Genomic DNA, 25,169 nt, shown 5'->3' on the forward strand with positions numbered 1-25,169 from the left:
AACATCTTCATCCTTTCCTGATGCTCATAACTCTTTCTACACAGTCGTCTGAGTGCAATCACAGTTGAATGAGAGACTGAAATTAGAAAGTCTGATGTATTAGAGAGGATGGGGTAGCTTCTCTATAGTCTTTGCTGATTAATTCTAATCCTTACTACACGATTATTGTAATCATTAAAAAACAGCACAAGTTGGCAATTTTTAGTCTCTGACTAGATAAGGATAAAGATAGAAATAGCAAGAATCCAACAGGTCAATCATGCAGTTCTGAAAACAGCCACGACCATCAAAGAAAGAAAATTTTGCCTTTTCGCCATTAGCAAAAGATATTTCTACCGTCTTAATTCTCCCCAATTCATGTTTCTGTAGGAATATAGCCTCGAAGAAAAAAATCTTTAATTTACCAAGGCAACAAAGAAAAAGATTATCTTCATATAGAAGTTAAAGGGGTTCTTCTGAATAAATTTATGCAGAAATGACTTGTTATAACGCAACTTTCTCATCCTAGATATCCTGAAAATAGGAAAGATTGTCAAGATAGAGGAAGTAGTCTAACAAGTATGCCAAGATTAGAAAGCATTACTCAAGCACAGGCAGAGGAAGAGGCACCAGTAATAGGAAACCAAGAATGGAACAATCAGAAAGGCAAGAGAAAGGAGCACTGAGGAAGCCAAAGACCCCTTTTCATGGTGGGAGCAGGTCACGGTATTAGAGACTACAGAGCAGTCACGCAGGATGAGGAAGGAACAGAGGGTTTCAGATTCAGAAATGAAAAGATTACTGGTAAATCACAGAAAGAACAGTTGTTATACAGCCTGTGTGTCAAAAAACAAAAGACCCATGTTAATATTGTTGCTTTTATGCCTGCTATGACCTATAAGCACATTCATTGGGGTCATGCTCTAACAGGAAGGAGGAAGGAATTCACATTTAATGAGCAAAGTACTGTGAGGACCATTATGTTCTCGGCCTCAGAGGAAGGAAATAAATGAACCAAGGTTGTGCAGTTGTTAAGCAATAGAGTTTGGAACTGAAGCTGTTTTTCACACTTGCACTGCTTCCACCGTATCTCAGATATCCCCCCAGTGGTATTCTATGAAAATATGGCTTTCATCTGTTTTACCTAATTTCATTTCACACTTTGATCCCTGGGTACTATCTGTGCATAGATTGTAGAATATGAAAATTGGAGTAATCCTAAAAGATCATTTAGTCTAATCCTCTTTTCTTTTTTTTTTTTTGTCTAAATAAACTGAGATCCAGGAAGGTGAAGAGGTGAACAAGACTCACACGATATTAGTGAAAGAACTGGGACAAAAACTTATGTTTCCTGATTCCCAAACTCATGCCTGTTTTCATTATAAACTCTATGTAGGGCCCAAATTATATGCAAATGTATGCTTGATTCAAGGAGGAATTAGCAGGGCACAACAAGAGGGTCTCATATCACTCAATTTCTCAATGAATGGTTTAAAATGGGGAGAATGACTTTCAATTCTGTTTCTATAACTGTAAAGGAAGCCAGTTATTTTTTAGCCGAAGCTGATGGTGGAGGATACTTAATGAAAATTAAGCATATAAAATAAAATCCTAAAAATCACTAGGTAGTTAATATTATTTGTAAACTAAATTTTATATTTCAAATGAAGACGTCTAAAATGACAATTATAAAAATAGAAGATTTTTACAAAAAAGAAAATATTTTTCTCAAATTAAAAAAGCAATCTTTTCACTGTAAAGAAAAAGGAGTCCCAGATCAAATCAGCAAAAACTGGAATTCTATTCTGTATGTTCAGACTTGCATCATTATCAAATACATAACTACAAAAGAGGGAGCAAAACATGTTGTTATGAATTAAAGAAAGGTGGCTGCATATTCAATTATATTTCAGCTACATTTTAAGTATGTAACAGGAACTATACACTAAGAGTCAAAATGAGTAAAAACGATCATGTACTCTCTGAAGACTGAATTTGCTACACATATAAACAACATGTTCCAAAGGTTGGAATGTGAGTGTTATCTATAATATCCAGCAAATAAGGCAAATTGGGAACATTTTTAGCACTCATTTCTGCAGAATTCCATGTTATCTAGTAGTTAGATTGCAGTTCACATACGGCAGGTTTCGAGTACATAAATCTGCCATTTAAAGATCAGTACTTAATATGAACAGAATTGGGGATCACCATGACAATGTTAGGAATGTTATTGCTGAGAATTTCTGGGAAAGTTAAACAATTACATTACATGCATGCACATATACAATGCTTATGGGCAAGGACGTAAGGATCTTATCTAATATTAAGGTGACAAGTAAAGTGTAATGGAATACTATGATCCAAAAACCAACAACAAAAAAACGAGCTGCATTGTACACTCTATGTCATAACCCTCTCAAGATCTTGGTCTGATTATCTTCTAATACGAATGAGGGCAAAATTCAAGCAGAGGAGTTATGGGCTCACGTCAAAGAGCAAACGACACAATTTAAAAAGACAAGTTTCTGTGTTCTGGTGTTAAGTAGAATGGGTAGTAGCAGATTCATATCTGCGCTGCTCTGTTTGCTAAACATGGTGCCAAAGTGACAAACTCATCAAGCTAGTGGTTAAGTTAGCCATGTTGGAGAAATAAAAACAAATAAACTATGGAACGGGGCCTCCCACCTCTTGCCTGTCGTCCGGGCCCACAGCCTTCCTGAGCTCCAGGGCTGTCCTGTTGCACACTCCAAGGGACTAACTGGCACCTGCGCCATTTGTGAGTCTTCCATCTACAAGAAAAGAACAGAGCCTTGAGGAGAGGAAGCAAAAATGCCAGCCAAGTCGTAGAGATACGGTGGCATGGAAATATGACTTTGACTACTGCAAACAGGAATTCATTAGCCAATGCTGTCTTCTCTAAATTTAATTTAGATCTCCATCACGGCATTATAAAAAGCAGCTTTACATATAAAAGTACTTTCTAGGGCACTGGAGACAAGAATCTGTCTTTGTCCTTGTTCTATAGGAATGGACTCTACCGCTAGAATTTAGCCTTTTAAATGATTAGGATTGCCAGCAGATAGATGTACCAGATAGTACCAGAAACAATGCATTTCATTTAAATAAGGTATATTTGTTTTATATTCAAGTTATGAAACTGCATTCAAGTCATGAGCTTTTTGTATAGTGCTCTTTGGGTTAGCATTGTAGAAGTAACTCAGAAACTGCAATTATAATACACTTCATAAAAATAAATCTCCCAAATAAATAAATTTGGGCTAATAGTTGTCAATGTTTGGTGTAAACATGCAATTATATTGTTCGTCATCTCAGATTTAAATACAGATAAATTAAGATGGAAAATTTGCTATCAATTTCATCATAAGTTATTTTGTGATCACACATTCTATCAATCGATGCCATAATATTTCATTTGTTGTCAGGGTTGCAATTGTTTACCACATCAAGTTTCAATTACGCACTTTCTTTTAACAGTTATGAGGAAAAATTTCTCTAATAATTATCAACATGATGATATATAGCTTCAATAACCTTAATTTTCTTTGAGGTGGCTACAAACGAAAAGACCAGACATCTTACTGGCATCATTGAGACAAAGATGTCATCTCGTGAGCCAGAATGCCAGCATTTGTAAGGAACAGGTGTTCCTTGGAGCCAGGGGAGGAATGCTTATGCTATTCTTCCAAGTGAAAAAGAATTGCTTCCTAAAGCATATGTATTTCATAATTATTAACCACTTTTCTGCATTTCTTATAGTTTATATCAACATGAGAAATTTCCCCAAACTCCTAGAGCTAATAATACAGCTTGGAAACTTACACAGTTTTTGTATTTGTCTCCCTAGGGATAATTTCAGTAGCAGAGGCAAGAGGCAGGAGATAGCACATATAGCCATAAACATCCCAAACTCCACTAGCCTGCAGGGCAGTGTTCGCTTTCTTTTCTCATCGTCCGAAAGAATATGGACTTGAAGTACTTCTCCGCGTGTTGATGGCAATGGCTTTTTCTTTAGCTCTATTACCTGTAGCTTTGGCACACTTGAGGGGCCTCGCAGGCCTTCTCTTCGTAGAGAGGATCCGTGCAGTCCCGGCCTCCATTGGCTGGCAGCTGAATGATGACCCGATGTCTAGACTGCTTCTTGACTCCGGAGTCCCCTGGAATGAGGCAGCTTTTTAACCTCTGTACTCTGTACTGATACAAGAATCTCCAACTACCAGCCTGGGTGAAGAAATTACACTGCCTGCAACTACACATGCTTTGACATCCCTGAATGAGAGGCTTCATCTAATCTAATCATTTTCTAAATTCTCCCAAAGACTGCTTATACTGAAAACCCAACCAATTTACATTTAAAAAGGAGAAGAATAGAGAATACAGTTGCATAGTCAACTAGGCTTTCTAATGCACAAGGTAATTGCTCTTTTGTATATTTCTTTCCTCTTGAGAAATATGACAGATCTGATTAATTTATTTCTCTTCACCTTAAGTTTATTTTCATGCCATTTCACATAGCCCTGTTTACCACATGGGACTCATCCACATCTAATGAATCTTCCTTTGGAGGATATATTCAATGTTTTAATGTGAAATTTTATTTCTTTGTTATTCACTTAATTTGAAATGCATAACTCGTAAATTATTCTAGGCATTTATTATTCATGTTAAGCAGTCTAAGATCTTCAGTTCATGTCGAATTCTAAACATCAGGGCTGTAGGTATGGAATAAAAGTGGTTTCTTAGAGGCAGACTTTTTAAAGAAGCATTCAAAATAGCAATAATTATTGGAATTAAATAACTCAATTATGTTAAATAACAATGGAAATAATTAAGATTTACCTTCAATGAAGATATAAATTTGATAGTACTATTGATAGACAGATGTTCAAAATCTTTTAGTATTAGAGACAGATAATGTATAAGACTTGCCAACTTTAATAAAATATATTCCAACTGACAATGTATGCACTTTAAGGGTGAATGGATGCTTACAAAAGAATTCCCTAAAGAATTATTTTTATAGAGTTCCCCTGATGCATTTACATTTTTTGCAAGATCATGAAATATTTGATAAGTAGACTACAGGAACAGAGAAATTTAGAAGGGCTAGCAGGCCCTAACAATGAAAGTTTAATCATAAATGAAATAACATTCTTAAAGTTATTATGTTGGTAGAAAAATATGATTTGACAATTAGAACTTTCCAATAATGGAACATCCTTTCTCATGAAGTCAGGGTATCCCTCAACACGGTCTGGGCAACTGACTCCCAGCCATGTGGATTGAAGATTCCTATATTAGATGGGAGAATGGATCAGATTAGTGATTCCTAAACGTCTGACTACATAGGAGAATTTCTTTAAAAACATGAAAACAAAAACAAACAGACTTTTTGGCCTATACCCAGAACTACTAATTCAATCTTCGGAAGCTGAATTTGGGAATCCAATTTTTAAAAAGCTTGTCAGGGAATTGTGATGAACAGCTAGGTTTAAGATCTACTGGAATAGATGACCTTGTATGTCTCATCCCAATTTAAGATGCTAGGGTTCACACATAACTTTTTAGGATTATTCCCATTGTGGGGGAAACCTGTATTATTAATGACTCTATTAACTATTTTAGTGAATAATTGGAATACTATAGGTAATAGAGTAGGGAATTAGGGGCTGGAGGTAGTGGCTGGCAGAGAATTAAAGTATTTGAAAATATTGTCACGGACTTTTTTATTGCGACAATAGTCACTGGAATGCTAGCTGTAACTTTTACATATTAAATATAATTTTTCCAGAAAAGATCTAAGAAATGCCAATAGGACTTTTAATAAAATTGCTAATGTGGTCTCCATCCATTATATTGTCCAAAGACCCTTATTTTAAGGCCTGGGTGACAAATTCCTCTAATAATTCAGAGCTAGGAAATATTTTGTTTCCCTCGACAATCTGTTAAGAATCCACTGTGCTTCTATTTTTTGCTTTGTTCACCAGAATCTCAGAGCTAATTTTCTTCTCAACTGCAGAAGCTTACCTTAACTTTGATTTTCTAGCATAGTTTTTCTCTTATCTCCCCTGCCCCCTCTCCCATTTACTACCTGACTCCATCCTTCTTTTATACTTTCTATTATCTTTCTTTTGTTTCATGTTTATAATCTGTCTATAATCTTTTTGAAAGAGTATACAAACTAAATGACTCTTCTCATCATTGTTTAGCATTGGGGGAAGGAGGGAGGTGTTAGTTTTCTTAACAGGGAAAAGAGGAAAAGAGCACAGAGGATCAGGTCTTTGTTTCCCAAGTGGTCAAAATTCTTAGAGGCAATAACGCTCCAACCCTTCTCAACCTGCAGATAGAAAATAAACATGGGATTGAGACCAAGGGATCCATAGACTGGAGGCAACGATGAGTTCAGCACCAGTGGCACCTTATAGACTGAAGCTCCTAGTCACTATCTATCTAGATATCACCAGGCACATAGGCAGGGCTGTTCAGACTTGGGAAGCAGCAATCAAATGTTAGTGTTTCAATTCTACTTTGTTTATTGACTTGAAAGCAAAAATGTCACCTAATATACAACTCTGAAACATTCTAGTGCTTTCACATCACAACCTCCGCCAAGTTTGTACTTGATATATAAGACTGTGATAACTCTTTTCACTTCCATAACTCTTTTCACTTCCATAATTGATTTCACAATGGCAATCCATTTATTCTTATAAAAAGTTCAAATACCTTAACCTTGTGCAGCCCACAGCATAAAGATTGTGACCTGATTAAAGTGAAACATTCCAAAGCTATAACACCCAAAGAGGAAGTTTAATGGGGTTACATAGGAAGTGTCACGACATTCATGTTTCTATCTACTGGGAGGTTCATTTCTTCTCAGATCTCAAAGAAAGAGCACTGTAGAGCTCATCCAGGTTATAGAGCCTTCAGATCAGAGTGCAGACAAAGGGAGAGCTACAGTACAAGTTAAAAAAAGAAAATGGAAGGTTCCTCATAATAACTTGAGCTGGTAAACTTTGAATTTTACAACCTTCATCATTTCCTGTATGTATTTATATCAAATTTATTATATGTGGTTCATATACATATATAGTTTCCATTAATCTTTGAGTTTTAGCGAACAATAGTCACACATATTAAGTGCCTAATAAACATTTGCTGAATAAGCAAACACATTTATTTCACTTCTTCTCAACATAATTATTAGTTAGAATCTTCTATATGTTTTTTTAATCCATTACCTTATAGTAGTAAGCACATGAGTACTAAGTCTGTGCATTGAGGATTAATAAAAAATAAGGAATCACTTTTTTCATTGGAAACAATGAACATGAGAAAAGTAAAAGAATCTTCCTGTAGTCTATGTACTTGAAAATACCCATCTAGGGACATTGAGGGTATTATGCAAAGTGAAATAAGTCAGAGGGAGAAGGTCAAATACCGTATGATTTCCTTCGTTAAGTAGTAGATAATAACAACAATAAACAAACACATAGAGACAGAGATTGGATTGGTGGTTACCAGAGGGGAAGGGGGGAGGGAGGAGGGCGAAAGGGATAATTCGGCACATGTGTGTGGTGATGGGTTGTAATTAGTATTTGGGTGGTGAACATGATGTAATCTATGCAGAAATAGAAGTATAACGATGTATACCTGAAATTTATACAATGTTATAAACCAATGTTACTGCAATAAACAAAAAATAAAAAAAAAAAGAAAATACCCCTCTAGGATAGGGATAGAAAAAAATGGATTATATATTCAGAAAACAATTATGTGATAATGGGGCACACAGAATCAGAGGTATGTAATCTCTCTCAGTTACAGCATTTTTCAGATATCTTAAGACATTCAAGATATATGTCACCAGAGAAATTATTTGATGGAAGGATTTAAAGGCAAAACTAAGAATGGTTAAGCTGGAAGTGGGATGGATGGCAGGCTGGAGAAGAAAACGAAAGGAAATTGAAAGGGAAATATTTCATGCAAGAAGCAAATGCAGAGGTTGTTTTCAGATCTTTGGGTAATTTTAGTGTAGTATTGCTGAAGGGCATCAAGGCAGAGTAGCTGCCTCTGCAATATCCTTTCTAGCCCTCAAGTCAATAAATGTAGTGAGAAAAAAAAGAGCGAACAGAATTTGAGCAGCCAAACATATTATTTGATCAAAAGTATTGATTTTTTTAAGATTAGAGTTACAAATAATTTATATGCATAAATGTCTTCTATTTTTTAAAGAAGCCCTTTGTAAAAATTTATGAAAATTTGAAAAAAGTTAACAAGTGCACTGGTTTGAGAATTAAACTACTCCCTACTCAATATGGATCTTTATCAGAATTGATTTTTTTCCTTTATTTATTTATTTATTTAGTGAGGAGGATCTGCCCTGAGCTAACATCCATGCTAATCCCCCTGTTTTTTGGTGCGGAAGACCGGCTCTGAGCTAACATCTATTGCCAATCCTCCTCCTTTTTTTTCCCCCAAAGCCCCAGCAGATAGTTGTATGTCATAGTTGTACATCCTTCTAGTTGCCGTATGTGGGACTCCGCCTCAGCATGGCCGGAGAAGCGGCATGTTGGTGTGCGGCCGGGTTCTGAACCCAGGCTGTCAGTAGCGGAGCGCGTGCACCCAACCGCCAAGCCACGGGGCCGGCCCCGAGAATTGATTTTTCATGACATACTTGAGAGAGAGCTGAATAACATTACAAATAACTCTTTTTGTTCTTCCTGGAATCCTAAGCTGTTCTGTTCCATTTTCCACAATACTATAGCATAGTTTTACCTCTTTAAAGCGATTTTAAAAAGGAGGGTAGCTCCACATTTTCCTAAGTTCAAAACTCTTATAAAATTTAGATTTTACCTACAGAATTAAATTTAAAAGAACTACCCCATCCCTCAGTTAATTTTCTGTTGCTATTATCTATCCTTGAACATTCAACTTTTTTAGCATTTTTTAATTGTGTGCAGGTCAGTGTAATTTCAATGAAGCTTGGATGATTCCCATTTCATACCAAGTAATGAAAAAACTAACTGCATGTCATTGTTTTATTTTCTTTACAACAAAAGGCTAGTTTTCTATAACACCACTGTATCCTTATTCTCAGTTACAGCAGGCTACAGGCAGAACAGAAAAGGCTTCTCCAGGCCCACAAAGCATCTTGGCACTGTCATCCAACAGCAACCCCCTGTAACACCCCCTAGTCTTTTTATTTCCTCAATACACAATTATAGTTATTCTTTTTAAGTTTGAATGCCTAGGTTTAGGGTTTCTGAAAGCCTTTTGTTCTAGGAGACTCCACATAGAGCTGCCAAATAGAACAGGCAGAGCTGATGTGCTCCTAGTGAGATGACCTGTGCTCAGCCCAACAGAGCCTCACCTCTCAGAGCCTCTTGATCACAGGACAGCAGATTCCTGAGACGGCATTCTTGCACTCCTTGGCCACTACCACCCCAGGAGCTCCGGGGGAGAATAGTATCCTAGTGGCACCATGCGTTTTAATTTACAGCAGTTACCTATCTTCCCCCAAGAGACTATCCCAACTAAACCCATCATATCTCACATGCCTCTCACTCACCACAGGAAACAAGCACCCGCCATCCCCGCCGCACGTCTGCCATCACCTCCTAGACCACAGCACTATCTAAACACGTAAGCTGATTCAATTTCTCATTCTTTTCCATCCTCTAATCTTTCCACCACTGTACCCATTGAAACACAGGTCTCTCATCTTCAATCTCTTCTTGGAAAATTTCTTTCACGTTCTTTGCCAGTGGAAGCTGCTCTACCTAGCCATTTCTCAGTCTTTTCTCCTCCCTTTAGCTTTAAAAATCTCTAACTCATCTGAAGCTCCTGTCATCGACTTTACCATCAGCTATCTACTTTGTAGCAGTCGTCTACCAACATTTCATTAATTAATGACTTTAGAACATCTCTTACTATAATCCTTTCTCTTTCTACCCCTGCCACCACTTTGGTGGCCTTGGCATCCACAGGGTTATTCCATCCAAGGCACTGGACTCTGATTTACCATACCTCTTCACCTCCAATGACCTTTTCCTGCATCTTGCATCAATTACTAGCTCTTCTGTTTATCCCTTAATGTGATCATCATCAATGTCTGCACATTCTCATCTTTAAACATCTTATTTTCTGGTCACTCCTCTTAACCTTCCAGTTTATCTATTTTAGTTCTCATCTTACTAAAATTCTTCAAACTCAATCAAGACTGCCAATCCACTTTCCCTATCACATTTTCACTATCTATCACCCCCTTCATGACCTCACTTCCATCCCAACCCAACTTAGATTCCACACTTCATTATGATTATAAATACTCCCTTGAAAACACTCTTGACTCCCTGTTCCTTTCTCCCTTTCTTGTACTTTCCTGGAAAAGACCTGACCTTAATCAAGACCAATTATTTTCCTACAGTTTTCCTGCACTCAGTTAGCTGAACAGGGCTGGAGAAACACTGGCAACTGCGTTGAGCAATCCCTTTTAAAACACATGACTAAATGGGCACTCCATGCTGCCTATTACAAATTCTATTACTTATTCCTAACTTGCCCACTTTTGCACTCTCCAAAATGAAATCACATCTTCTCTTTCCTCACAATCCCTGCTCCCACAATCCCTGCACCCTTCCTTGATTACTAAACAACAAGTAATATATCAATTGCACCACGGTTCACAAAGCAGAGAGCACTTTACCATACATTAGCTCATTTGCTCCACAGTACAACTCACTGATGTTATAACCAAGGCTTGGAGAGCTTAAGTATCTAGTCTATGGTCACCTGGCTGCTATGTGGCCAAGGCAGGTGTCCAAACTAGATTTGCTGATTCAAAGTCCACTCATTCCATTATACCAGGAAACCTACAACTCATTCTATGTTCAAAAACTAAAAATTGTGTCCTGCTATATATGAGTAAGTTTAATTCGGTCTTCCATAACCTGCCTTCTTTTTTCTTTCCAACTTCACATTTCGACTTTTATCCTCACACTCTGAGCTCCAGTGGGCTGGTTCCCACTTTCTTCTTGAACAACACATCTTTCTTATGGTCATCTAAGACTTTTCCTGATGCCTTCGATACGCTCTTGGGATTCTTTTATGCATTGTCTCTTTCAAAAAGATCTCTTCTACCTTCTTTTCAACAGGATTTTCCCTAATATTTGCTCCCACAATGGGTTTTCCCTTCCCTTCCCTAGAGCTCTTTCTGTTTTACTACTAAACCTTGTTATTGAATCATGTAAGTCTTATATAATCTGTAGAAGAGTTCTGCATTTTAAATGAAATCAAAAGCGTCCTTTAAGTCAGGGACTGTGTCTTCTCTACAGAGCCATCAATGTGCTAGTTATATACAGGAATCAATAAATATGAAATTCAGTAAGTATTTATGCATATATTACAGGTGAGTATTAATGATGAGTATTAATCTAATTAAAGACATGCATAGTATTCACAATCTATTTGTTCCCTCGTCTACATGCTAAATTTTTTTAAAGTGCCTTATATTAGTTATCACATAAAATTTTTTTTATTTTATAAATGGTCAAACAGAGAAGAGTAAATCACTTTCTTAGTACTTTAAAAATAATCAGCAGAAATCAAATTAAAAATCATATTATTTGATTTTCAATTATGGGTTTTTTACGAGTAAGTTACATCTATTTTTTTCTTTCCTTTCCAGACATATATAATGCATAATAAGATCACAAATGCATTTTTTTTGTGTGTGTGTGAGGGAGATCAGCCCTGAGCTAACATCCATGCTAATCCTCCTGTTTTTGCTGAGGAAGACTGGCTCTGAGCTAACATCTATTGCCAATCCTCCTCCTTTCTTTTCTTCCCCAAAGCCCCAGTAGATAGTTGTATGTCATAGTTGCACATCCTTCTAGTTGCTGTATGTAGGACGCGGTCTCAGCATGGCCGGAGAGGCGGTGTGTCAGTGCGCGCCCGGGATCCGAACCTGGGCAGCCAGTAGCGGAGTGCGTGCACTTAACGGCCAAGCCACCGGGCCAGCCCCATAAATGCATTTTAAAGAACTTACAGAGGAAAATTTATAGGCTACTAAACTGGTTCCTAATTCCTGGATACATTCCAATATCCCAAATTATTTTCAAGTGAAGGTCTAAAGAAATGAGAAAATTTTACCTGATTTCTCATTTTTATGAGAGACTATCCTAGAATCAATTTAATGGAATCTTTTCTGTTCTGTTTTTCTTTCTTTTTTTTTTTTTTTTACTTTATTTCCTTTAAATACTTTAGACCAAATCAACTTTTATTTTAAAATACTTTACTCAATACAAGGAAATATCCAATATAAGACATAAGAAAAAGGCAAAGATTTTTCCTCATTTTCAAAAATTTTACTTAAAAATGTTAAATTTGTGTTAGATTATTAATCACATGGCTATAAATATAACTGCATATGTTTTAGAATTAGTAGTAAATGGCTTTATCTCGTACAAACACAAAACACCAAGTATAAAAACACAAAGAATAGAATTTTCAAGCCTATGAATTCCATGTAATAAATAACCTTTTTTCATTGTAGTATGAATAACCAATAATTACTACAGAAATATTAATCTATAAGAAAGTACAATTCTATTGCTGATTATGACCAAACAAAAGGATATCATATGTTACTTAGTTTTTAAGAAAATAAGGGATAAGAGAAGAAAACCTAGAAAAAAATGTCAGACAATAACATTGCTTTATCGTAACATTAATGCAGTGTTTTTTAAAAGAGTGAATGCTAACTCCTTTTGTCCCAAGACCTTTTTAGATGCCTTAAAAAACTTTTAATGTCAAAATTTTCTATTCTTGCTCACTTTGTGGTTTAATTTTATTTGCTATTTCAAGGGTACTTAAAATAGAAAAAGCATAAAAATGAACTCATGTTTCAATTATATAAAATGATAATCACACTGTAAATACAATCCATTATTAAATTTATAATCTCTCATAATACATTAAGGATCTAAATAATTTTTGGCAATTTAAATAATGGTTAAACTAGAAGTTGATTCTTAATTGAATCTCTCTAGCAAGAGTCAAGAAGCATACACAAAATAAAAACATAAAAGGAATTTAAGAAAAACTATCTCTATTTGTTGGGAGAATAAGATAAAAAATAGGAGACAGTGTTATTTGTAAAACTAAGAGAAAATCTGCCCAGTTATTGCATATGTCACCTGGAGGATGTTGGTATCTTTCTCAGCAGCAATGAGAAAGGACCCTATCCTAGAGGGTAAACAATTATCCAAGTATCTTCCATGATATTAAAGGGTCTTTGTGAGTAATAAAAGCAAAACCAAACCAAACTGGGAACAAATTCTCATCTTGTAAATGCCTCATGGCAGGTTACATGTTGACAGAAGTACAATTTGGCCATTTTTCTCTATCCTTTATTCCCATCCTTGAGGTCACATAATTGAATTTGTAGCAAATCTGGTCCCATGGCTATTTCTTGCCATTTAGCAGGTTGGAAGCCAGGCATACCGATAAGATCATTGTGCATTCTTTTCGAAATACATAAGGCCACCATAAATTCTTTTAGAATTAATGTTCAAGGAAACATTATTAATATAATAAAGTCTAGAATTCTTGTACTTTGATTTATAGCATAAATTTAAGTCAGTTTTGGCATAAAACTCATTTTTTTGGTACTCTAAAGCTGTATTATTTTCCAGAAGGAAACTAAAATTTTACGGCATTCATGCCCAACTAGGATTACACAGCCCCATGTAAGAAACACAAACACTGCTTAGCCATAAGAACTAGGAGGTCCCGGCAAGTGGTTTTCTAAGTGAACAGCCTTCAGAACTTTGCAGAACATACCTTCTTTACACGAGGAAGGGCATGATGTCCAGTCACTATATGGGGTCACGATACAGTCCTTCCTACAAGGAAGCAGACAGGGCCTCACTGTTTCAGGCCGAAGGCTTTCGGGACACCTATGAAAATTTATAAAGATAAATTAAAAATCCGGCAATTTAATATCTTTAGGATTTTCATTGCTAAAATTGCTAAACAGTCACCGATCTGTATTATTTAACTTCCAGGAGCCTTTCTGCTTTTGACAAGAACTATATGACTAAATTAATTCTTCCAAACTAGACCTGAATAAAACTCTCAAGGCAGGATGTGTAAATTTAATAATAGTAATTGTGCTATCTAGAACAAAATATAATAATTATACCTTATCCTCTTATAATAATCTCTCCATTAATAAATTTGTATTTTCTAACATGTTTTACAAGAAATTTGTGGGAATCCAAATTACCAATGTACCTAATTCTACATTTTTGTATAACTAAATAGGCTTATTGGCGATTATAAGTTTCCAAGTTATTCTGCATTTTATTTTTACAAAATATGTATAGTATAAAATAAATTTATAATGGAGTATATTCTATACACGGTACATGCTTAAAAATAATACTGTATTTACAGTTATATATTTCATAATGAATAAGTAATGAAATAATAAAAGTGTATAGATCATTATAAAAGCAGATTTTGCTTTATTCTTGGTTTCATTTAGTGTCTCTATTCATATTTTTTCTTCCATTTTGTTCTAAGTTTCATGTTATGGGATTTTAAATATTTTTATAATATTTTTTTGGAAGAAAAAGAGTGAATATAAATAAAACAAAAATATTCAATCAGTAATTTAAGAGAAATGAAACACTGTGTTCTTGACATAAATTACAGTAAAATTAACTAAATTATTTTTTTTTAAATTCAGCAAAATCGGGGCCTGCCCGGTGGCATAGTGGTTAAGTTTGTGCGCTCCACATTGGCAGCGTGGAGTTCACAGGTTTGGATCCCGGGCATGGACCTACGCAAGCCATGCTGCGGCAGGCATCGCACATATAAAATAGAGGAAGATGGGCACAGATGTTAGCTAAGGGCCAATCTCCCTCAGCAAAAAAGAGGAGGATTGGCAACAGATGTTAGCTCAGGGCTAATCTTCCTCACACACAAAAAAAACAGCAAAATTATATTATTTATTAGGAACACAAGAGAAAGATAATGACAGAACATTGAGATGTCTTACTTTATATGAGATTTTCACTTCCTAAAAGATAATTTTAGGAAGCTGATGTATGAGTTTTAAATATACTGTCTTGTTTATTGTGTACTTATGATTTTTCAATTTCCCAATTCTCTGCATCTTCATGATCTGATTCTACTAGTGTTAGTGGTCAAATGCTGGCCATGAGCATTAACACTAGAAGAAGATGTATATTATGACAACAAAATATAACAACATAATTCATGTAACTAAAAGTAACAATGTTCTGATTCCTAAGAAATTCTCTTTTGAGGTCATATATAAATCTCTGACAAGTAAGCTAAGAGGCACTGAAGAAATAAACCAAACAATCAGTATAACTGTTGCTGGAATAACTTGGCAAATTAGTGAAAATGGGATTTAAAAATACTCCCCATGTGAGAAGCCAAATTTTTCGTAGGTCAAGATAAATTGTCTTTTAACAAGTAAGTTAATCAGGTTTTCAGAACTGAATTATGAGTGAAAAAAATCAACATCATTAATCTTTTTCTCATAATTTCTTTAGAGCACTTTGCTGACTCTTCATTTTTGATATATCTTGTATTATAATTATTTATCTACATGTCCTATCTCACACATAAATATTATATTCTATAAATTATATAGATCCATGCTTTCCTGTATAACATTGGGGTTTATTTAGAAGTAGATTTAAAAAAATATATTGGATTTAACATTTCAAAAAGAAATAATCCCCCTGGTTTATGTTGAGGATAAGCTTGGATTTTCCTAATTGCTATAAACACTTAAAGTCATGGATGACAAAGACATTTAGACGTGAATCATAGGAGTTAATGTATTGTTACAATTGAGATTATAAATCACTAGAACTATAATTTAACCTGCATTATTCATCAGAAAATATTATACGGCAAAATCCCATATATAGTCCTGTTAATTCTTTTGGAACTATGAAATTATTGATTAGTGGTTATTACTGGAAGCACTCCTTTTCAATGAGGCAATTTTCTAACTTTAAAAATGGGGAGAGGGGCTGGCCCCGTGGCATAGCGGTTAAGTTTGTGCATTCTGCTGTGGCAGCCCGAGGTTCGCAGGTTCGGATCCTGGGTGCAGACCTACTCACCGCTTGTCAAGCCATGCCGAGGTGGCGTCCCACATAGAAGAACTAGAAGGACCTACAACTAGGATATGCAACTATGTACTGGGGCTTTGGGGAGAAAAAAGGAAAAGAAAAAGAGGAAGATTGGCAACAAATGTTAGCTCAGGGCCAATCTTCCTTTAAAAAAAAGGAAAAAATGGGGAGAGCATTACTCAACTGCATGCTCTTCAAATTTTAGCCCTGAATAAATCAATAGAATTTACAATGTTAACACTTACAATCTCCAAAACTCTGTTTTAGTTTAGAAATATCCACAGCAAGATACTTGGCTAACTGTGGAGAACAAAATTACTAACAACAAAGCCATTAAATGAATACACAAAGATAAATTATACAGGCTAGATTACATCCAATAAAATGAATTCAGACTTCCTTTGGCGAAGCAATTGGTTCAGTCAACATGCTTCTATTCTCCTTTGTACTATTCGTATTTAGTGTTTGTGGTTTAAATCAAGGAATTGATTTTACCCCAAATCTTATTCAAGGTCAAATTAAACAGATGTGATAGGAGTTGAAGTTTGTTAGAGGATAGATAAGATCAATAACATTGATTTTACCATTGCACAGTAATCTGTTTTATTAAGAGGAGTTTAAAACAAGGTTTCTATTTGCATTTTTGTTTCAAATGCCTAGTCCTAAGAAGCATTCATTGAATTTAACCTAGCATTTAAGCATAAGAGCAGTAACATTTTCTTTGGAACTCACAGTATTTGCTTAACTTTTCAGAACTTTAAGGGCAAAGTAAATCCATTTGATTTAACAAATCTATGTATGTATCCAGGTCATTGAATAAAGGCTGCAAGGGTGAAGCACATTTGTAATGGATTATTGTGGTGGTCTGACATGGGGCTTCAGAATACCCTTCCTATTGAATGACTTAATGACACTAATCCAGCAGGCTTTTTCACACATAGGCTTGTAAACACGTACATCCATTGCTCAGCAAAATATTTTGTACTTTACATAAGTGAGGAAAATATCAACAACAACATTTGAAAGGTGACTAACAGTAAAACAGGAACGGAGTGAGCTTAGCTCAGCACAACAATCCTCCATCCTGTGCCTACAGATCAGGTTATACAACTTGGTCAGGTTATAACCCTCTGCAGTGAATATTTCTACCTCTGTGCTTGTCCCAGTGAGATGAAGAATCCTCCAGGACTTGGGACTTCTGCTCCTGCTGTTACTGCTGTTGAATCTTAATACACTGTGCATTAATTTCCTTTGCTAGATTCATCACAACTTTAGCATTATTTCTACTAAAATATTGGTTTGGGGCTACCTATTAAGCATGTGGAATAGTTTCTCAGTTTATTCAGGTCTTTTTGGCAAATATTTTCTAATATGTTTCCTAATTTCAAACTATGTAAACAAAGCATAGGGCAAAATATCCCTGATGTCTGGAACCCGGGTCAGGTAAAAACAATTCATAATGAGATTCGAATTTATCCCTTGGAGTTTTTCATATATCAAGTACATTACTATCATTTCCCTAAAACACTAAGAAGTATCTCAAATTTTTAAGAGAAAATAATAATTTCTAAGATTTATTGCTTACATTACTACTATTTTTTTTCATTAAATCCTTTCAATAAACTTTGAAAACTGAGGCAAGAATCAGTTAAGCAGCATGCTTAAGATCACACATAATACTTAAGTACTTGGCCAAGTATTTGGAAATGATGAGGCCATTTTTATACCAATGCAAAATCTACTGGTTTTACTTTCCGTATTTCACATGGCTGAGATGATTTGAATTCTTAAAGCTTTCTTAGTCTCAAAACATAAGAAGATTTTCCTCATAAAGGAATATATTTTTAGAGTTGATTTATTAATTTTTTCTAAGAATCAATTAGCCCAGTTAGGCCATGGAGTGTTCTTGTTTATATTTCTCACAAGACACATATAATATGCCAACTCTCTAGTTCTTTGTCCTCCCCTCTAGCAAATTGTTTGTGTTGTTATACTCTTCGTAACCACAGTGAGAAACTGATGGTATTTCTACTTACCACAATACTCATCTTATCCCAAGGCTCTCTCTTGGAAGTAAATGGCTTACTCATTTAACCATTAAAAGATGTAATAAGTTTGGCCTCCGTATTTTTGATATAGTATTTTCTAGGGGAAATGAAAGGCAGATCATAGAAGGCTACTGCCCAATTAAACTACACGAAAGGCTCCATAGCCTATGGGTATATAGGAGGTCATGGATGACCTACACTGCTAGGATTTTGTACACTGTCATTATTGGCCAGCCAGGCCTACAGCAAGCATTTCTTTCTTTGCCTCGCTAGCTTAATAAAAGCAGAAAGTGCTACTATAAAGCTGAAAGTAGGTGCCATCTAGAAAGATTTCTACAGCATTTATGGATCCTAGGTACAAGACTCTGGAGCTGTTATAACTTTGTCAGCAGCAGACATTCAAAACAAACAATTCTCACTCTTGAGGACGGGTATGACAAACATCAAAACGCTCCATTTCATGAAGCAAGTGAAGCCCGAGCCAATCCCTTGCATGGCTGACCACGGGATTTACTGCTGTCATCCTAAAGCCCTTACTTCTTGGGTCCCACTTGTCCCACATTGACCCGCACGCAGATGACTTTTCTTGTCTGCATGCCGACAGAGCAAGAGGCCTCCCCGTTCCAAGTTGTAGTTGTGTTGAAGGATGACACTGAGGTGTCCTCGATGCACTGGCCCCAGGGACCAGTTTGCCAGTGGTACACAGTACAGGGATGCTCGTTACAGCTGCGCACCTCTTGCAAAGCACTGCTATTCGGACAGTGAACTCCACCTATAAAAACGGGCAACATTAGCAGATTAGATATGGTGCGAACAGGAACCTTTCTTTGTTCCTTGGAATTAACAATAACAATGATACCTGCCACTTATTAGCACACAGTATGTGACCAGCACACTGCTAGGAAGGAAAATTTCATATTAAATCACCTCATTTGGCAGGATCTGGCTTAAAATTTAAACTACGTGGGGTACATGATATTTGTTTTGGGGGACTATGGAGGACCTCAAAGAGAGAGGCCAATGTTCTCCAGAGAAGCTGAAAACGAGATACAAATGAAGCCGATGTGACTGCTAACCAGGGGATACATGGGCACGGAGACTCTGTGGATGAAGAAAACCAAGTGTGTTTTCAAATGTTATGCCCCAAATTGACAGCCTTAATTACAGGTTTTAAAGTGCTGCTTATTTTAATGTATTAGGCTTTAGAGTGATTAGAAATAGGGGTTTTAAAATCAATTGATACTTTCTGATCTCCCATAGCATAACTGAAAAAGCCATGTAGTAATAATAACACCGTATTTCTTCAAATCTAAGATGTCATTGGCTGTGAGATATACCATCATTCTATGTGTTCCAAAGAAGAGAAATGACTGCAAATTAATGCAAAACTGCAAAAACTCTGATACAATGCTTTCTTGTCAACTCTAATTTTTATTGTATGCTTATTGAAATAGCTTTGTATGACTTATTTACATAGTTTTTAAAAAATATATCTCTCTTTCGCATACATTAAAAGAGAAGATATTCCTAAAACTTCTTTACATTCAGACACCAAATCTTTTGAATCACTTTTTAACTCACACTCATCAAAGTCTGTGTTCTGCCACACAGTATCATCTCTGTGGCATCAAACGCGTTGGTGATGCAGGATTTCTTAAAAAGAGTGCTCCCTTGTTGTCTCCAGGGTTTTCTTCCAGGATACTGTTACTCATCTCTAAGTTTTGACGCTGTTGCATTCTTAATCGCACCAGAAGGTATCAATGAAAGGTTAAGCAAGCAACTGAAGAAGAGTTTATTTTCCTTCCTCAAATGGTCCCTAGCTGTTTCTGTTTGTTTGTTTTTGGCATAAATATCATGGGATTGTTACTGCCACCAGGAATAACAATGAAATTCACATGTACTAGCAATGACAACTACGTTATACTACTCCTTGGCCACAGGGGTTTTAAAATGCATCCACTGTAAGATGCAATAATTACAGAGATGATAAAGGGTAAAATAGATGGGTCTTTTAATCAATAGAATATGGTGTGGAGGTGTCATTATGGAACGCTTTTTTATGTGCTAGCCCCATTATAAGTACTTTGTAGGTGGGACCTCATTTCTCATTTTATAAATCCACAACTGCCTTGCAAGTTAAAAATTATAAAGTAGATGAGCGCATACAGCTTAAATGATGTGGCCACAGTAACAGCTAGGAATATATGGAGCCCTGTTCCCTACCACTATGCTATTTATAATGCCAATTATGAAAATAAAAAGCTATATATTGTTAAAGCAGAGTATTGGAAGAATTTACTGCTTATGTTAGTGACAATCTAATCAAACTTAGCCTCTGGATTTCATCTAAGGAACAGAAAATATCTGGTTGTTAATGTGGAATAGTGAGAATCTTGGGTGTTCATCACAAATATTCATGACAGTAAATGGAGGACATGTCGAATATAACAAGAGATGGGTTCTACATATTAGGAAAGCAAGTTTCAACAAGTTAAAAATAAGTAAGAAAAGGTGATTCGATAGGTAGTGACCCTAACAGGGATGTGGCTCCAAAAGTTTGAGATTTGGGTGAAAGCCATAAACAAAACCACATCCTGAGCTGACCTTCAGGTATCACTTCACTTATGATTAAGGACACTCCTCTATTCAGCAAATAAATCAATAGGCAGTTTACGTGAGAATTTAACTGCATTTAGGATCATTTGTGCAGTGTTGAACATGGAATCAACATCAGAATAACCTGCATTCAACAGCATTTCATTAATGTCCCTGCTTCATGAAGGTGAAAACATCTGTCACAGTTCATAGCCTATCCTCCATCACACAGCCCAGTGACCCTGGCAGCCTCTAAAAAGAGGTTTAGGATTTGAATAGGAACAAATCCTAAAACACACTAATTGGGTTGGGGAGAAGTAAATGATCCCTCTTACCAGCCATTCCCTGAGGCTCTAGATTTATCCAATGTTTACTCTCAGGCAAACACAAGCTAAATATAGACATCATATAAATATATCTTTTACATAACTATTTTAATGTACCTTTATAGTGAATAGTAAAATTATTGAATTTCTAAAAAATGTGTTTCTTTACCTACCCCATTTTCACTGTGAGTATATGTATGCTGTTTAAACTGTGATTTCAAAACTCTAAATTGTTTTTGACAGTAAAATGGACTGGTTGGCTTTGGAAAAAATGATAAGAAAAAAACTTCTACAACATCAGCATAACGTGTGGAGGAACTGCAAGACAGCTGTTACGTTTACAGACATAAAGGCTATTTGTTTTCTTGCCCCAATCCACATTAAAACCCCATCAGCTGTTTTGGTCTGATGTCAGGATACTCGCACAGATCAGCCCCAAAGTGGTCTTAATTGTAACAATGATATGGCATTTTCGAAAGCACAGCTTGGAGTAATCACTCACTGCAGCATCGCATGTTGTTTTGGGAATAATTTTATGGTAGAAAAATTGATAGATATAATATTGAATTTATTTACTATTTATGGGAAGATCTAATTCCAGATGTCTGGGAATATTTCTGTAGTACTGGGTAAGTTATAAAATGTTACTCATGACAAAATTAGTGGTAAGCGTATTTGAAAAAAAATCCTCTTATACATAAAAATATATGTCTCATACTAAGGTGACTATTTAGGCTTTCTATTATTCCATCGAAGGGAAAGACTTTATAATACTTTGATGAAATTCTACTACATAAATACACTTCCATGCGCATATAAAAGTATCAACTATGATGTGAAACTCCTCTCTTAGAAATAAAAAAGTGACTTTTCCTCCCACATCAAGTCAATAAAAGCTTTGTTAGGATACAATTGAACAGAGCTATGGTGTTTCTGGTTCTGGCATTGAAGTCCTTACAATTTAGATGGCGGATTGAAAAAAAGAGGAACCTTGTTCAAAACATTAATTGGATATATATGTATTGAGTGCAATATGCAATGTCTATGTCCGACACTTCAAGGGACACCTAGAGGGGTTAGAAATAATTCCTGCTACTTTCAGGATCTTATAATGCGTGGGGAAAAGTAGTAGGGGGGGATAAGATAAGCATACAGATGAGTCTAATTCTAGGTAGAATACAATTATGTTAAAAAGAGGTATTTAGTATAATTGGGATTCAAAAGTATAAGGTTCTATTAGTTTTGGGGGATTGGAAAAATGCCTCAGGTAGAAGGCATTGAGATGAGTTTTGAAGGAGTAGGATTTTCGACAAGAAGAGTTCTGGGAAGGGAGAGAAGGAAGGGAGAATTTTATTTAAGCAGAAGAAAAAATAAATACAAGCAAAGGCATGCAGGCAGGTATGACCTTGGGAATTAGCAATATTGATGCAGTGACTCGGAGTGCAGAGTTGCCAAGTAACTGGCAACAAGGATAAGGAAGTGGACTGGGCTCCTGTTAAGAAGAGGCTGTTAGCGTACTAGGAATTAGTTTTAAGATTGCCTGTTATTGCAAGCCCACATTCCTTTTATAGCAGACTACTGCTGGGTGAAAATCACACTGGCAATGGCATGATTTCAGGGAACTGAATTGCAAGAGCATGAACCACAGAGACCTTCAGGAGATTATGCTGCAGACTCTCCCCTCCCTCGCCCCCCTTTTTTTCCTTGCAGAAGGAGGTAGAAGACTTCTCACTATGGAGTCTGCATAAATTCTGCTTGGTAGTCACGTAGGGTCAATTGAAGCAGAACTCCTTTTTCAAAGTTAATAATGGGAGGATGAGGAAGCGATAGTATTTCCTTGGAAGTCAGTTATGTGTGCATATCCACATCAAATGGATCCTGAGTTCTTCAAATACCTCTAGGAAATATAAGTGCTCCCTGGCTCTTAGGATTAAAATCATTTAACTGTAAAAACTGAACAAGTTAAAATAGAAATATTCGTCTCTTTAACATTTTGTACTGCAAAATATAATTTTTGAAGACTACTAATTATTTGAGGAAAAAATGGCATCATTCTATCTCAATTTGCATCTAATCTCTGCATGTATAAAGCAGGTGTCAAGGCACACTAAAATTTGGCTGATGAAGTTATAATATCAGGTCATTTTGAACTTTGCAAAGATAAATATTTTCTCATTTCTTGCTCTGTAAGGATAATTAACTATATAATGAGAATTAACAGAAGTTGTTACTATACTCAGTGGAAAACATTTTGAAAATCATTTTTTCTTTAAACCAAGTTTGTTAGGGATTTGTAACGTGGGTTCAAAAAATTGAGACGGCTATAAATCCAACATCAATTTTTAATTTTTTATTCTAATTCAACTTACTATTATTTATATTAAAAATATGCCAGACTTAAGTGCTATAAGATTGCTTCCTTTTAGAACTTCCAACATAATTTTAAAGTAGCTTTTGGGACCCATCCTACAGTTTACACAATACAAGGAAGATTTTTACCTCAAGGTATCACACAAAGTTAAAAAGCGAATTACCAATTTTATTTAACCAGAAGTCAAGGCTTAGGAAGTAAGATACACACACACACACACACACACACACACACACACACACGAACACATACACACAATTTTATTTTTTTAAGTTGAAATGAAAATACTTTTACTTTCTCCAGTATCTTAACTATCTCCAGTTGCTACCATTTGTGATTTTGTTTTCAAATTACATTTCAATAAGTATTTTATGACAATTTTTGTGTATTGCTGATAATAGGTTACCTAACGTTACTCAAGATTGTATGAAAAGCAATTATATTCAAATTGTTTTTATTATATTTTTTGTGTTAATTTTGAACCAACCTCAAAATTACAGAAAAATTAAAAGCATAATATCAATAATTTTTTTCCCTGGACCATTTGGAAGAAGTTGTTGAAATGATGCCCCATTACCATAAATACTTTAGTGTGTATTTCCTGTAATCAAGGGCATTTTCCTACATGTAAGCATATCCAATATTAAAGATCAGTAAATTAATACTGATACATTATTCCCATCTAATCCTCAGACCCATTCAAGTGTTCCAACTGTCCCAAAATGTCCTTCATAGCAAAAAGATCTAGTTCAGAATCAAGTGTTGCATTTGGATGCATGTTGTGTTAGTCTCCTTCAGTCTGGAATAGTTCCTTGGTCTTTCCTTAGTTTTCATAATTCAGACACTTTTGAAGATAAAGGCCAGTTATTTTGCACAACGTCTTTCAATTAGGGTTTGTCAGATGTTTCCTCATGATTAGATTTCACAATATGCATCTTCAACAGGGATATCACAGAAGTGATGTCATTTTCTTACTGCACCACACCAGGAACACATGATTTTTATTTGCCCCATTACCGACCATATAAACTCTGATCACTGGAATTAGGTGGTGTCTGTCAGACTTCTCCATTAGGGAGATACTTGAGATTGGGAATATAATGCTCTTCCTCAGATGTTCAACTAATACATTTATTTATATCAAGAAGGGATCTGTGGTTTCCTATCTTATTTAATGGGTTATAATCTGTTATTATCATTATTTTGGCATTCACATTGTTCCCATATGTGGCCAGTGGGAGACCATGCAAGCTAGCTTCCACAATCTTTTGACATGTTCTCCTCTTCCTTCCTTTCTGGCACCAGATCCTCCAGGCACATCTTGTACTTTTCCTATCCCAGTCCTGGAATCAGCTATTTCTCCAAGAAGTGTTGGCTCCTTTCATTGAAGAATGATATTAGAAACCAAGATCTGACTGCTGAACGCACTTACTGCTATTGGGGTCTTGCTGCGCTCAGGTCCTTTCAGTGGATAAAGCTAATATATATATACATATGTATACAATATGAATATATATATCATACTTACATTTATATTTATTTCTATATCTATCTTTAAAAATTGAACACCATGAATTCACACTGATAACTTCCCATTCCAATTCAGTATAGCAGGGTTTATTCTAGTCTTCATTCTTAACATATTTGTAAC

At 35.7% G+C, this 25,169-nt stretch overlaps 1 protein-coding gene across 1 annotated transcript in view; it reads right to left on the reverse strand.

Annotated features, from left to right (window-relative positions):
- Nucleotides 1-25,169, reverse strand: part of THSD7A (thrombospondin type 1 domain containing 7A) — a 675,175-nt gene that overhangs the window by 73,329 nt on the left and 576,677 nt on the right. The window contains exons 10-13 of the mRNA XM_058526377.1: nt 18,764-18,998; nt 13,846-13,961; nt 4,025-4,157; nt 2,668-2,771 (exon numbers count right to left, since the gene is read on the reverse strand). Coding sequence (XP_058382360.1) covers nt 2,668-2,771; nt 4,025-4,157; nt 13,846-13,961; nt 18,764-18,998 — 588 coding nt within the window. The remainder of the gene's footprint in view (nt 1-2,667; nt 2,772-4,024; nt 4,158-13,845; nt 13,962-18,763; nt 18,999-25,169) is intronic.

This window comes from Diceros bicornis, chromosome 3 (genome assembly GCF_020826845.1).
Source record: "Diceros bicornis minor isolate mBicDic1 chromosome 3, mDicBic1.mat.cur, whole genome shotgun sequence".
NCBI classification, from domain to species: Eukaryota; Metazoa; Chordata; class Mammalia; order Perissodactyla; family Rhinocerotidae; genus Diceros; species Diceros bicornis.